General features: G+C 41.8%; 1 protein-coding gene across 4 annotated transcripts in view; it reads right to left on the reverse strand.

Annotated features, from left to right (window-relative positions):
* LOC141049741 (uncharacterized) overlaps positions 1-15,203 on the reverse strand; it is a 214,271-nt gene that overhangs the window by 50,392 nt on the left and 148,676 nt on the right. For all 4 annotated transcript variants that reach the window (XM_073546490.1, XM_073546480.1, XM_073546475.1 and 1 more), the window contains exon 2: positions 5,810-5,945. In XM_073546490.1, the coding sequence (XP_073402591.1) occupies positions 5,810-5,913 (104 nt within the window). In that variant the 5' untranslated portion in view covers positions 5,914-5,945. The remainder of the gene's footprint in view (positions 1-5,809; positions 5,946-15,203) is intronic.

Below are 15,203 nucleotides of genomic sequence, written 5' to 3' on the forward strand. Positions count from 1 at the left end.
ATCAGCTTTATGGGTTTTCTCACATATAGGCCCCTCAAAGTCACTTCAAACTGAATGAGTCTGTAAAATAATAATTTTGCAAATTTTGCTGAAAAAATGAAAATTGCTGCTAAATATTTAACCCTTTTAAAAGCCTAACAAAATGATACATTTCATAAAAAAAAGTTTGCCAGGTTTTCAATATTTTCATAAATAAACACAAGCTAATTAACCTAAAAGTATCACAATTATGAAATACAATGTGTCACAAAATTACTATCTTAGAATCACTGGGATTGGAAGAAGACTTTCAAAGATATTACCACATAAAACTAACAAAGTTGCTCTCTGTAATGCTATATAGCATGCAAATATGAAATATATGAAAATGGAATTGCATTACTGCCCAGCAGCCACAACAAGACGTTCCTCTTTGCTGGGAACCTATCCTAATGTGAATCCTCTCCTGCACTGATAGCCTACATTTCTATGGGTAGGTAGGATCCTGCTGTGATTAACACATATGGAGATGGATACTGTTAGTATGCACCTGTCCTCTGTTTGGAAGTGATAGTCAGTCTTTGATATTTTTATTACTACAGTGACATGTCAGATTAGAAAAATGAGGTACTGGCAGGAAAGTGATAACAGGCTTTGGTGTTAAGGGGTTTATAGAGCGATAAAAGACAAAACGGAAGCAAAATGATGACATTTTTGGGAAAATAAGACCCCTCAAATTAATTGGTTTTGTATGTTTTATTTCTGCTTTTATGCTCCACAAACAAATCATAAAGACTGACATGTTAACATGGCAGGAGCCAAAAATTATATTTTCACTCATTGACTGTCATTATAATTGTTCCAAATAAGTTCCTTAAAATAATCATTCATCTTTAATGTTAGAAAGGTTTAGTCGCAAAGTTGGATTTTTGTGCCATATTTGCTTATAACAAATATTACTTTAAAAGTTGCTTGAATCTGGGTGTGTGTATAAATTATAAGGTTGTATTTTTGTGCACCTACAAAAAATATGCAGATCTTGGTAGCACAGTACCTGTTTGAGATGAACAAGATGTATTCATAAAATATAAGTCAATGATGAACAAATATTGCATTACCTATTTTTCAATGTTTTTAAGAGCCTATTTTAGCATATATAACCTTTGAAAGCCTTGATCTATGATTTTTACATCGTTTTGTCTGTGATTTTTCTGTAAGTTTTAAGAGCAAATGTAAGATTTAATGAGTTTTTTAAAAATTCCTTAACATCAGAATGTTACTTGAAGGGAACTGGTGACACTGCCTCACTATAGATTTAATTAAAGGGAATCTGTCAGTAGTATTTTGCTACCTCATCTGAGAGCAGCATGATGAAAGCAAAGAGACCCTGAATCCATCTATATAACACTTAGCTTACTGGGTGCAGTGGTTCTGGCACAATCAGAGTTTTAGATTTAATAATGCAGCGCAGCAGAAAAATCTGTCCCTGCTCACACAGTCTCTCAGTGTATACAGGCTATAGACAGTGAGCTGCTTATCACAGAAGGGGGTGGAGTCTAACTTACAAGCAAGCGACCATCTAGTAACAGCAATATTAATCACAAGGTGCTTAAAGCTCCAGTCTAAGGCCATATTCACACATTCAGTATTTGGTCAGTATTTTACATCAAATATTAAGCCAAATCTAGGAGTGGGTGATAAATACAGAAGTGGTGACGGATTTCTATTATACTTTTCCTCTGATTGTTCCACTCCTGGTTATGGCTACAAATTCTGAGGTAAAATAGTGAACAAATACTGAATGCGTGAACGTGGCCTAAGTAAACAACACTACACAGCCGGACATATGATACATGCTTGAGTTCAGTGTTTTAATCCCTACCCAGGTCAGTATTTTGAATTGTTTGTTTTTTTTCTGAAAAATTGCATGAAGTTGCTTGTGTATATAAACTGTCAACATTGCCAGGTGTATACTGTCAAAAAAACATTCCTCAACATAGAATTTTTTTTTAACTCCAAGAAGTAAAAGTGGTGGTATTATTAATATTATGGAATCAAGACATAGTAAAGATGTACTATTCCTGCTCTTACGGTGTGTGATTGGCATAATAATATATGGTAACCTGACCCTTTGAAAACGTGTATTCTCAGTTCTCCATAGTGTCCCAAGCTCCATTTTTCAATACCAGACTGCATGTTGCTCGTGCTACTGAGGGTATTCTGCAAGCCTAAACAAGCAACCTGCAGTATCTCCATACTCCTCTGCATATGAGCAAATCTAATATGTCAATGATTAGCAATGGCAAAATGAGCTGCCAGCAGTGGAACTTGATGAGTTACATATCGAAGTGTATTTAGCGTGGCAGAACAGTCTCAGACACCTCTTAGCAATTTAATTGGTAGCATGTCAAGATGTATAAGTGAATGTATTTCTGTGCAGGTTGTTCATACTTGATAGTAAATAAATAGAAAATTCTATTTCTATTTTTTCATTTGCATTTTATTAACAGATCTATCGATCCTGTTATTTCTATAATCGCACAATTTTTCTTCTTGGTTTTGTAATTTCAATGTTCATGAGTGTATATTGATATGTGATTTTAGTATTTTTAATCTATTTTAGAATTTTATTTTTAAAAGTTACCAGGTTACATTAAGGGTACATACATTTTTTTGCTTTTTTATTCACAGACCACTGTCATTTTGGATCTGCTTCAGCGCTGCAGTAGTATATCACGATATTAGGCCTTTTATTATCACTAAGTGGAGTGAATAGTGTACTCTGATGTCCCTGCACTGAACTAGCATAAAATGGTGCACCGTGGCCAGCCCCCTCTGGTACCGGCTGTCATGTGCCCTTGATTGGTTGCGCTAAACCAGTGTCGGTGAACCTATGGCATGCGTGCCAGTGGGGGGCACCCAGAGCCCTCCCGGTGGGAACACACGCCATTTCCTGAGGACTAGAAGACTGTGGGGGAGCGGCGAGCAGTGGGTCACAAGAGGAAGGAGCCGGTTGCTGCGGCTGTAACTGGGCCTACTGCTAAAGAGAAATGAATATTCACTGCACTGGCAATGACTATTCATTTCTCTTATAGCGTGCACATTTTCAGCCGCAGTCGCCAGCTTCCAGCAGCTGCCGGGCTAGCACAGGTGCCCGCTCATTAAGGTAATGAATATTCATCTTTCTCCACTCCCATAGGCTGGAGAGAGATGAATATTCATTCCCTTAATGAGCGGGGACACGTGATCGCCCGGTAGCTGCTGGCACCAGAACAATATGCTGTGAGGGAGCGCAGGGAATGTAAGTAGGAAGTTTTTTCTATGCTTTTCTCATGGGGGCCATGCATACAAGGATAGGGATGAGGAACCATGCATGTCAGGATAGGGATAAGGAGCCATACATACAAAGATGGGGATAAGGAGCCATGCATACCAGGACAGGGATGAGAAGCTATACATACCAAGACAGGGATGAGAAGTCATGCATAGCAGGATAGGGATGAAAAGCCATACCAACAAGGATAGGGATGAGGAGCAGGAGCCATGCATACAAGGATAGGGATGAGGAGCAGGAGCCATGCAAATAAGGATGGGGATAAGGAGCCATGCATACAAAAATAGAGATGAGGAGCCATGCATACAAGGATAGGGATAAGGAGCCTTGCATACCAAGACATGGATAAGGAGCCATACATACATACCAGGACAGGGATGAGGAGCCAAGCACACCAGGACAGGGATAAGGAACCATGCATACAAGGATAGGGATAAGGAACCATGCATACAAGGCTGGGAATAAGGAGCCATGCATGCCAGGACAGGGATGAGGAGCCAGCATACAAGGATAGGGATGAGGAGCTACTGTATGTAGACAAGGATGGGGAAAAGGAGCCATGCAGGCAAGGATGGGGATAAGGAACTATGCAGACAATGATGGGGATAAGGAGCCATGCAGACAAGGATGGGGATGAGGAACCATGCATACCAGATTAGGGGACAATGCATACCTGGCTTATACTCAAGTCAATAAGTTTTCACAGTTTTTCGGGTCAAAATTAGGTGCCTCAGCTTATACTCTGGTTGGTTTGTACACTGGTATATACTGTATTTATATTTTTTAATGTGAGGCCTTTATACTGTATGGAGCACTTTGTGAGCACATTATACAGTATGAAACACTATGTGGGGCCATTATACAGTATGGAACATCGCGTGGGACCATTAAACAGTATTGAGCATCGTATGGGGCCATTATACAGTACGGAGCATCGTATGGGGCCATTATACAGTATGGAGAAGTATGTGGTGCCATTATACAGTATGGAACATTGTGTGGGGCCATTAAACAGCATGAAGCACTATGTGGGGCCATTTTATAGTTTGTTGCATTGTGTGGGGCCATTATACTGCATGGAGTACTATATGGGGCCCATTACACTATATGGAGGGCTGTGTAGGGATTACAGTTGGAGAATTATACTGTGATGCGGTCACCATTCTTTGTTGGGGGAATTGAGGGAGGGAGGTACAGTAGGGTCATCATACTGTGTGTGTGTGTGTGTGTGTGTGTGTGTGTGTGTGTGTGTGTGTGGAGGAGTTCACTGTGTGGTATCATACTGTGTTTGGGAGGACTTTTGTTTGCATCATACTGTATCATCTGTTTTATTCAAGGTTTTTATCCTTTGTTATTACATATTTAAATTAGGTCTTTGGGCCATATGCTTTTTACTGCTGTTACATAACATATTACATTATTCAACTATAATTCCAAAAGTTAATCGTTTTATGTGATAAGAAAAAACTTCCTCAATTGTAGACCTTTTTTAACAGATTTCAAGGTTGGCCTGCATTTTCCTGCAAGCTTTTAACTTTGGCCCTCTGTGTATTTGAGTTTGATAGCCTTAAAGGGTTTGTTCTCATCAGGATAAAGGGCTACAATTGCAAAGAGGTTGTAAAAACAAACAACTTTGCAATTTTACTTTGATTAAAACTCCTCTCTATTCTCAAGAACAGACCTTCACTACAATTGGTGGCTAGTATCTTAAGGTACTGTCACACTTAGCGATGCACCAGCGATCCCGACCAGCGATATGACGCGGTCAGGATCGCTGGTGCATCGCTAAGTGGTCGCTAGTGAGCTGCCACACAGGCATATCTGACCAGCGACATCGCTGGGGTCGGGGGTCACTACTTACCTGTCACACACGCTCGTCGCTCGTCTCTCCACAGGAAGCGCCGCAGGAAGCTGACGACGAGAAACGGTCCAGCCTGATCTTGCGCGATCAGCGATAACCAGCGGAGGAGTGGGTTGTAGGTAAGTATCACACACAGCGAAATCGCTAGCAATATCGCTATAACGTCACAAGTTATAGCGATATTGCTAGAGATATCGCTTAGTGTGACAGGCCCTTTAGGCTTGGAGTGCAGGGCTTATAAGCTCTTTGATATTGACTCTATAGTGCGCTAATGTACGAGTTGTCTTTCTAATCTAAAGCCTCAGTATTCAAGGCACTTTGCGAAAAATAAGTGGGTTTTGGATTGCAGTTTGGGCACTCGGTCTCGAAAAGGTTTGCCATCACTGCGCTAGACCATTTGATGTGATAGCTGCAGAGCATTATGAGCATTAGTCTGCTCTCAGTCTTCACCAGTATATGAAAAGGCGTTGGGCATTTGTTTTTTTGTGGGCCGATCCACGCAAATTCAATCACACAGAAAATTCGACTTGAAGACAATCTTCCCCAGATCAATCCACATAACTCCAGATATAATGAGACACTACACCAGTAAGAAAAGACTTTGAATAACTTAAACAGATAGAAAAGACACCTACTTTCTTGTAATAACACCATGAAACCATTCAGGGATGCCATTCTTTAAAAACCAGTCTGATTGTGTTTCAATGAACCATTTTACAGACGGTTTATTTTCTTCCATTACTTCTTCAAGAAGTAGGTATCCAGTATCAGCTAGAAATAAAAGAAGAAAATCATTAATCATCATCATCACGCTCATCATTGAAGAATTCTCCTACTTGGTTATATTAGTTAAAGCAATTTACAATAACTGTATACAGTCATCAACATTGAAATTGTAAAACCAAGAAGAAAAAGTCAAGGAGTTACTGGATAACTTGAGGCTAGCTCTGAATGCTAGCTAGCTTTCTCTTACTACATGAACATGTGCTGATGAAGAGCTATAGTTCCTATACAATGTGAGCCAGAACATCTATGCTTTATGACTGAAAGCCTGCAGACTGCAAAGAATCATCAGGGAGCAATGTGCAAAGAACTTGCTTATATGTATGACTCACCACAACCATGATTAGACCTTTCAGGTGGTATTGATCTTCCTCTACCAACAGAACATATGGCATCACCAGCTTCAAAGCAGACTGTAATACAAGCAACTGTATAGCAGCACCCTCCTCCTCTGATGGCATTACATCCTCTGCCAGGGTCGCCATCAGGGTATTACTGCCCTTACTGTCGTATGGAGCCTGGTGAGGAGGAGGGGCACGGTCAGGGGCAGGATTCAACAGCTCATTAATAACTGAATGTGCATCCTGGGAAATGAGGCCAGGAAGAGAGGACATATATGGGGGCCGGATGGAGACATATGGGGGGGCAGGATGGAAACATATGGGTGCACGATGAGAGGACATATATGCGGCAGCATGTAGACATATGGGGGGACAGGATGGAGACATATAGGGGCAGGATGGGAGGACATGTGGGGGGCAGGATGGAGACTTATGGTAGAAAAGGATGGACACATATGGAGCCAGGATGGGAGGACATATGAAGGGCTAGGATGGTAGGACATATGGGGCCAGGATGGTAGGACACATGTGGCCATGATGAGAGGACATGTGGGAGCAGGATGGAGACATATGGGGCCAGGAATGAGACACATTGGAGCCAGAATGGGGGACATTATTACAGGAAGGTGCCAGGATATAGGACATTAATACCGCAGGGGTTAATTAAGGGATATTATTACTGCTGTGATGTATTCTATTTTTGAGGATAATTTTTTCAGTGGGGGGTCTTGTTACTATGCAGGGTGACACTGTCATTTTTTTCTTCATCTGTCGTTTCGAAGGTGGGAAAAATTTTAGGAATGTGCTCTAGATACCTATGTTATAGAGATGAGTCTTGGCTGGAAGAAGTGATGGCAGTCTGCACTGGATGAAGAAAACAAAGATGAATATCTTTAATCTTTAACTAGGGACATCACTGATAAGTCAGTGTGCTACCTGTACACTGACACTATACACTATATAGCATACAGAGCTCCTTGTATAATGTCACCGGTGATCCCTGTATTTCCTGTACACTGACACTTTACATATACACTATTATACACTGTGTATAATGTCACTGGTATGTCACTGTTACCTTACACTGACAGTATACACTGTATATTATGTATAGAGCTCCTGTGTATAATGGCATGGTAATATTAGTATTTTCTTAATAATGGTCAATTTTGTAGTATTCAGTCACTAAGTGATAGTAATATGTGATCTGGTCACAGTGTTACGGTATTTGTTCCTTGTGTGGTATTATTTGATCACTATGTGGTGGTAATATGGGGTCCAGTCATGGTATGACGGTATTGGTGCCTTGTATGTGGTATTATTCGGTCACTATGTGGTGATAATATATGGTCAGTTTATGGTGTGGCCTACAGTAATCAGGAAGAGAAAGATCAGTTCTCTCAATCGGTAAGGATACGCTATCATTGTTCTCAACAGTCACAGAAGGCTGCCTACGAACTATAAGATGCACCCACTTTTTAGCAAGATTTTTTCTCCTTGCCCTAAAATAAAAATGTAATACATTCCAAGATGTTAGAATACAACAGATAAATTCCCACAGCATGTTGTAGGATATATGATTACCAAATTGTAATATTAAAACAAGTATGCAAAAAGTAAGTGGAGTGTATAATGTTTTCAATTTCTTTTTAAAACACTAGTTATTCTTCCATAAGAAAAAATGGAGCCCACAATGCTATGTTGGGTGGTAGGTACACACATAAATAGGAACATGCAGAAAAATATGGCAGTTTTGTTGTGTGCATAAGTTTCTTAAATAGTACTTGTTTAAAATTAGCCCTACCAGCCCCTCTTAATTTTTTTGTAACACAAAATGTAAGATGCAATAACAGACAGCAGTACTATTGTGGAGTATACAGCAGTTAAAAATTCTAGTAAAATGGTTGAAAAATATTAACCTTTTTAAATTTCATTGATTGATTTTTTTAAAAATTATATCCATCTGGCGAAAAATGCAATGTAACCCTAAAATTCTAGGTTGCTGAGTCGTCACACTGGTGCATCTTGCAACAGTATGCATTATGGTCGTGGGAAGAACTATTACTAAATTGGACTTTTAGAAAAAGATATTCAAAAATTAAAATGCGTCTTTAAAATAAATAAATGAAATCACTGTTCTTTTACCAAACATGACAGCACAAGAAAGGATCAGTAAGTTCAAATTCCAAGAACGAGCACCTAAAAGATGCTGCTGTATTCAGGTGACATGTATAGGTGTAATATTTGACTATTGCAACAAGGAAATGCCTGTATTTTTTGAAACATTTTTTACATGCACACTTGATGAGGTAAACAGTTGTGTTTACATTTTTAGAATTATGAGATTTATCTTTTGCCTCTGAAAATAATAAAAAATATTGGTTGTTCACTTCACAAGGCCAGAAGCATACTGTATATTTTCTCTGACACACAAGCCTTGGATTCAGGATTTGCCTTCAGTAGCAAAATTAGAACAGAGTGGTAGTTCACTATGCTCCTTGTTTTCAGTATGTGAAAAATAAAAAAAATGCTGTTATTGGAGAACAGTATGTTATAGATCAATCAATGAACAGTCAGTCACCTTGAGTGTCTATGTAGGCACAGCGCCTTCAAATCACTTGCATGTTTGAGTGATTAATCACAGATTGTGGAAATTTGATTCAAACTTGATTCTCAGCAGATCAATTCGCTTACTCTACTCTACTGATGACTGGGCAGGCACTAATATAAAGTATGAAAACAGCCCCAACTATCAACATTTCCAACCCTATGTTTAAGGGTTCATACACATATACTTGCATGTGTGGCTCCTTTAGTTAGGGAACGTTAGCCTTTTTGCTTTGTTCTGATGGAGCAGAGTGCATATATAGTAGAAAATAATATGCTTTCATGTGAAATCTGGGGCATGTAAAGGTATGTTAGAGACCTCAGACAAAATATAGCCAAGTTGATTTCAATATTCTGGTGAAATTCAATTTTTAGTTTCTGTGAATACGTGTTCTTCAGAATTCAAGACAGTAGCTTTCCTCCTGGCATATGTTGTTCTTATTGGTGCATTTTCTCTTTCCTGTAGATTTATGCACTTTGATATTAATAATGGTAATAAACCTGTAGCTCAGTGATGGAATTGTCTAGGGTTTTTATAGACCTTTTCCATTCTCTTCCTAAGAGAGCATCAAAAGGTAATGTTGGAAAAATAACAATTGACAATTGTAGATCTTGCGCTTTAACAATAAAATCTTTTATGACCAGTTATTTAGTGAACTTTTTTTTACATGCCCATAGGTATTTATAACCTTTTGTTATGAAGGCTTCAAAGAGCTCTTTGAATCTAGGCATCTCTACAATGTAGAGTAAACAAAGGAGGGAAGAGCTAGAGGAGCTAAAGGAGGAGATCTAAGTAAGGTATAAAAATATTTGTATGATGCAGTAAACCTTTTTGCCTTTTGTTTTCCCAAATGATTTGAATTTTAGAATATTCTCAAATTATGCTTTAGGCCTTAATCAGACATCCATTTTTCATCAGTGTGCTGGATAAGATTTTCATCAGTTTTTGGTCATCTGTGTTTCATTAATTTCATGCTCATTTTATCAGACTTCTTCTACTCATTAGACAGTTAAAAATTGACAACATTTAAGCTCCAAAGACACCCTGATAGGGAATTCAGATTGTGAGCCCCAATGTGGACAGTGATGATGATAATGTCTGTAAAGCACTGTGGAATTAATGGCGCTATATAAGTGAGTAAAATAGATAAGATGCAGATAGGGTGCCATTTGTGTGAGCTTTTTATGGACCCATACACTTTAAATTGCGATTTTGTCCTATAACTTTGATCAAAATCGCACTTATCTTGTTATCTCGTTTTTTGGTGTGCAAAAAACTATTGGCATGCAAGTGTGTGTTCAATCTGTGAAAATATGGATAGAATACATATATGAAAATGGATGTTTGAATGAGGCATTAATAGTTACCTATCATGTGCAAAAATTATATTTACAGATATAGGGTTAATAAGCTGGTAAATAGTGTTAAAATGCTTCGTGTTTACCTTACTATAAGTGTGGCTACTGGATAGAAATAACATTTTATGCTCCAAGGAACCACTGTAACTGTTCCATATATGCCCCCATGGCATACATGTCATACAGTCAGTGCTCATTATACTGTGAGCTGCAGCTATAATCACACCCCGACAATTTGATTGACAGCTCGTTCTGTACACATACTCTGCAGAGTGTACTGTCAATCAAAGTACCAAGAAGTGATTGCAGTCGTTGCTCACTATATATAGAGCGGTAACTGTAACAGCTTCATGTACACCCCTCCGGCTGCCCCCAGGAATTTCAGGGCCACCTACTGGCAAAGTTTTCAGGCCCCCTTGTGACTTTGCCCTGCTCCACCCTTTGAACCTTCCACAGTCCCACAGCCCACTCTTGGAAAACTCCACTTCAGCACCACATCCTCACCAATCACACATTAACAGTTCCCATCGAATACCATATCACATACATAGCTATCAGACTTTGTTTTGGCAAAAAGATTTTTTAAGCATGATAGACTCTTTTGGTAGACCCTACTCTAACTTATTAAACATTTCAAATAGCAAGTACTCTTTTTAGATATATTTTTATTTATTTTTCTTTAAGGGAACGAGTCACATTCATTTTTTAAAATGGCCAATTATGCCATGTACAAGGGACAAACACCATCAAACCTTGACCGGACTACATATTACCACCACATAGTGACCAAATAATAAAACATACAAGGGACAAATACCACCACACCATCCATGACCAGACCACATATTACCACCACATCGTGACTGAATAAGTTTTCCCATCTACAAAGAATGGAAAATTCTGTAATTTTTATCTTCACTTCAACGGTCAGAGACAGAATCTAAAATAAAAACCAGAAAATCCCATTGTATGATATTTAAATAATTAAATTGCATTTTATCGCAAGAAATCTGACTCTCACAAACCTGTTAGTTTTTCTTTATGAAGCCCTACATTACCTGTATTAATTGCGCCTTTCTGAACTCGTTTTCTGTGCAACCTCTCCACCATGGCCAAGGCCAAAGAGCTGTCTAGGGACACAATGGACAAAATTGAAGACCTGCACAAGGCTTGGATGGGCTACAGGACATGAGGCAAGCAGTTTGGTGAGAAGGCAACAACTGTTGGCATAATTATTAAAAAAATGGAAGAAACACAAGATGACTGTCAATCTTCCTCAATAAACCAAAATTTTGTCTATTGTATATGGAGATAGCGCTCCTAGTTTGCATCTGTTCACATTAGCTTGGAAGTGCCAGTCAGACTTTTTGTCACTGTCAATCTTCCTTAGTCTGGGGTTCCTTGCAAGATCTCTCCTCGTGGTGTAAGGATGATTCTGAGAAAGGTCAGAAATCAGCTTAGAACTACACAGGATGACCTGGTCAATGACCTGAAGAGAGCTGGGACCACAGTCTCAAACATTACCATTAGTAACTCACTATGCTGTCGTGAAATAAAATCCTGCAGGGCACGCAAGGTCTCTCTGCTCACGCCAGCACATGTCCAGACCCGTTTGAAGTTCGACAATGACCAACTGGATGATCCAGGTATGGGAGAAGATCATGTGGTCAGATGAGATCAAAATAGAATTTTTTGGTATCAATTTCACTTGCTGTGTTTGGAGGAAGGAAAGGATGAGTACAAGCCCAAGAACACCATCCCAACCGTGAAGCATGATGGGGGAAACATCATTCTTTGGGGGTGCTTTTCTGCAAAGGGTGTCAGCAGATGTCAGTGCAGAGCTGGAACTGACAGCCAGCTTTATACTAATGCAAAGGCCAGCTGTCCGACAGTCCCGAGGAGTGCTTACAGATGCTGCTCTCGCTGCTGTAGCACTCACAGCCCACTCCCTTGGAGGAAAAACAACCTTGCACGTGAATGGCCTCAGGATGCTTCACTGCACCGATGACACAGTACATGTGGTAGCGCTCAACTTTTCTTCTACTGACAATTATTCTTCCAGATGGCCCAATTAGTCTCAAGGGGACTTCAACACAGAAAATAACTTTACCCCAGTCCTCTGAAGTCCAATCCCTGTACTTCCTGCGAACCATCATGCTAACAGTAATTCATCCTGAGACCGTTCATGTGTGTGGTTACTTTTTATCCAAGGGAGTGGGCTCACATATAAATTTTACCTAAGAACACGGCCAAGAATAAACAATGGGATCTAAACATCCTATACGAGCAACTTCTCCCAACGATGCAGGAGCAATTTGGTGATGAACAATGCAGTCACAACTGTGTTGTTGGGTGTTCTGGGACCATGGGCTCCTTCCCTATACCTAATGCTAGAGGGTGCCCTAGCTCACCCTGCTCCCCAGATTACTTCTGATGGTGAAGTTGCTGGGGTCACCTATCTTGCTTTAACTCCAGAATTTGGCCTCCATCTGTACCTTTCCCACACCCAAGGAAGAGGGGAGTAGTAGTGTGCCGCAATATACCAACCAGACTTAACAAGATTATACGATCAGGGGCAGAGGCGTAGCTAGGGTTTCGGTTCAGGGGGGGGGCGAAACTTCTGAGTGGGCCCCTAACTAGGTAACTTTGATTACAACTCGGTGACGCACCCTAATAGTAGATGTAGATGACTGCGCTGTTATTGAAAATAATCCCTATATAAAGACCAACATAGATATTACCGCAATATGGTCAGTGGTAAATACCAGTCCTACAAAACATATGTGATTACTGCACAGGTATAGTTGGTGTCTTAGCCTTGTCGTTCTTTCTGATGGAATCGGTCACTTTTCACGTCTTTTCCATCTGGCCCAGATCGACATGACGACTCCTCCAGCCAGGACTCGGCTACAGAGAATACAACAATGACACGTTCCACTTCTCATATTCCAGCCCCATCACCATGTATCTCCAACCTGCACAAACCCCTCATCCTGCTGATACTCCAATGCTGAGCCGCTGCTGCCGTATGTGTCCCTATTACTACACCTGATACCCCAATGCTGAGCCGCTGCTGCTGTATGTGCCCCTATTACTGCACCTGATACCCCAATACTGAGCCTCTGCTGCTGCCATATGTGTCCCTATTACTGCACCTGATACCCCAATGCTGAGCCGCTGCTGCTGTATGTGCCCCTATTACTGCACCTGATACCCCAATGCTGAGCCGCTGCTGCCGTATATGTCCCTATTACTGCACTTGATACCCCAACACTGAGCCTCTGCTGCCGTATGTGTCCCTATTACTGCACCTGATACCCCAATACGGAGCCTCTGCTGCCGTATGTGTCCCTATTACTGCACCTGATACCCCAATGCTGAGTCACTGCTGCCGTATGTGTCCCTATTACTGCAACTTATACCCCAATACTGAGCATCTGCTGCCGTATGTGTCCCTATTACTGCACCTGATACCCCAATGCTGATCCGCTGCTGCCGTATGTGTCCCTATTACTGCACCTGATACCTCAATGCTGATCCGCTGCTGCCGTATGTGTACCTATTACTGCACCTGATACCCCAATACTGAGCCGCTGCTGCCATATGTGTCCCTATTATTGCACCTGATACCCCAATGATGAGCCACTGCTGCTGTATGTGTCCCTATTACTGCACCTGATACCCCAATACTGAGCCGCTGCTGCCGTGTGTCCCTATTACAGCACTTGATACCCCAATGCTGAGCCGCTGCTGCCGTATGTGTCCCTATTACTGCACTTGATGCCCCAATACTGAGCCTCTGCTGCCGTATGTGTCCCTATTACTGCATCTGATACCCCAATGCTGAGCCACTGCTGCCATATGTGTCCCTATTACTGCACCTGATACCCCCTATACACTCATGGCTCTGCTCTGTACACCTTGTATAAACGCAGCTCTGTTCCATACACCTTGTACACACGCAGCTCTGTTCCATACACCTTGTACACACACAGATCTGTTCCGTACACCTTGTACACACGAAGATCTGCTACGTACACCTTGTACATACGCACCTCTGCTACGTACACGCTGTACACACACGCCTCTGCTATGTACATGCTGTACACATGCGCCTCTGCTACGTACACGCTGTACAAACGCGCCTCTGCTACGTACACGCTGTACAAACGCGGCTCCGCTCCGTACACCTTGTACACACCTGGCTCCGTTCCGTGCACTTGTACACATGCGGCTCTGCTCCGTACACCTTGTACACACGTGGCTCTGCTCCGTACACGCTGTACACATGCGGCTCTGCTCCATACACCTTGTACACACCTGGCTTCACTCTGTACACCTTGTACACACACACCTCTGCTCCGCACACCATGTACACACGCGGCTCCGCACCATACACCTCATACACATACGGCTCCGATCCGTACACCTTGCACATGCGGCTCTACTCTGTACACCCTGCACATACACGGCTCTGCTCCATACACGCCGTACACACACGGCTCTGCTCTGTACACCCCGTACACACTTGGCTCCGCTCCGTACACAAACGGCTCCGCTCACCCCATACACATGCGGCTCCGCTCCGCTGTACACCTCATGCATGCATCTCTGCTCCATACACCTTATACACACGGCTCCGCTCTGTGCACCTCAAACACACACAGTTCTGCTACATCCACCCTGTAAACCCCTCCTGACCCCACAGAAACTTACTTCACCTCATCCAGCACCATGACAACCAGCACAGCGGAGCCCTGCAGCCGCTGAGGCCCCTGATCATGTGACCCCCTGACTCCGCCCCTCCCGTGACCTCATCACAGGTCCTTTGTGCACAGAATAGCCCAGGATGACATTGCTGGCTGTGAGGTGGGGGGCCCACTGCTGGCACCGGGGCCCCCCACCGCCTTCTCAGGGACCCATAGCGGCTGGGCGGCAG

The sequence above is a fragment of the Dendrobates tinctorius genome, unplaced genomic scaffold (genome assembly GCF_039654945.1).
Source record: "Dendrobates tinctorius isolate UK_male_01 unplaced genomic scaffold, ASM3965494v1 ptg000011l, whole genome shotgun sequence".
Taxonomy (NCBI): domain Eukaryota; kingdom Metazoa; phylum Chordata; class Amphibia; order Anura; family Dendrobatidae; genus Dendrobates; species Dendrobates tinctorius.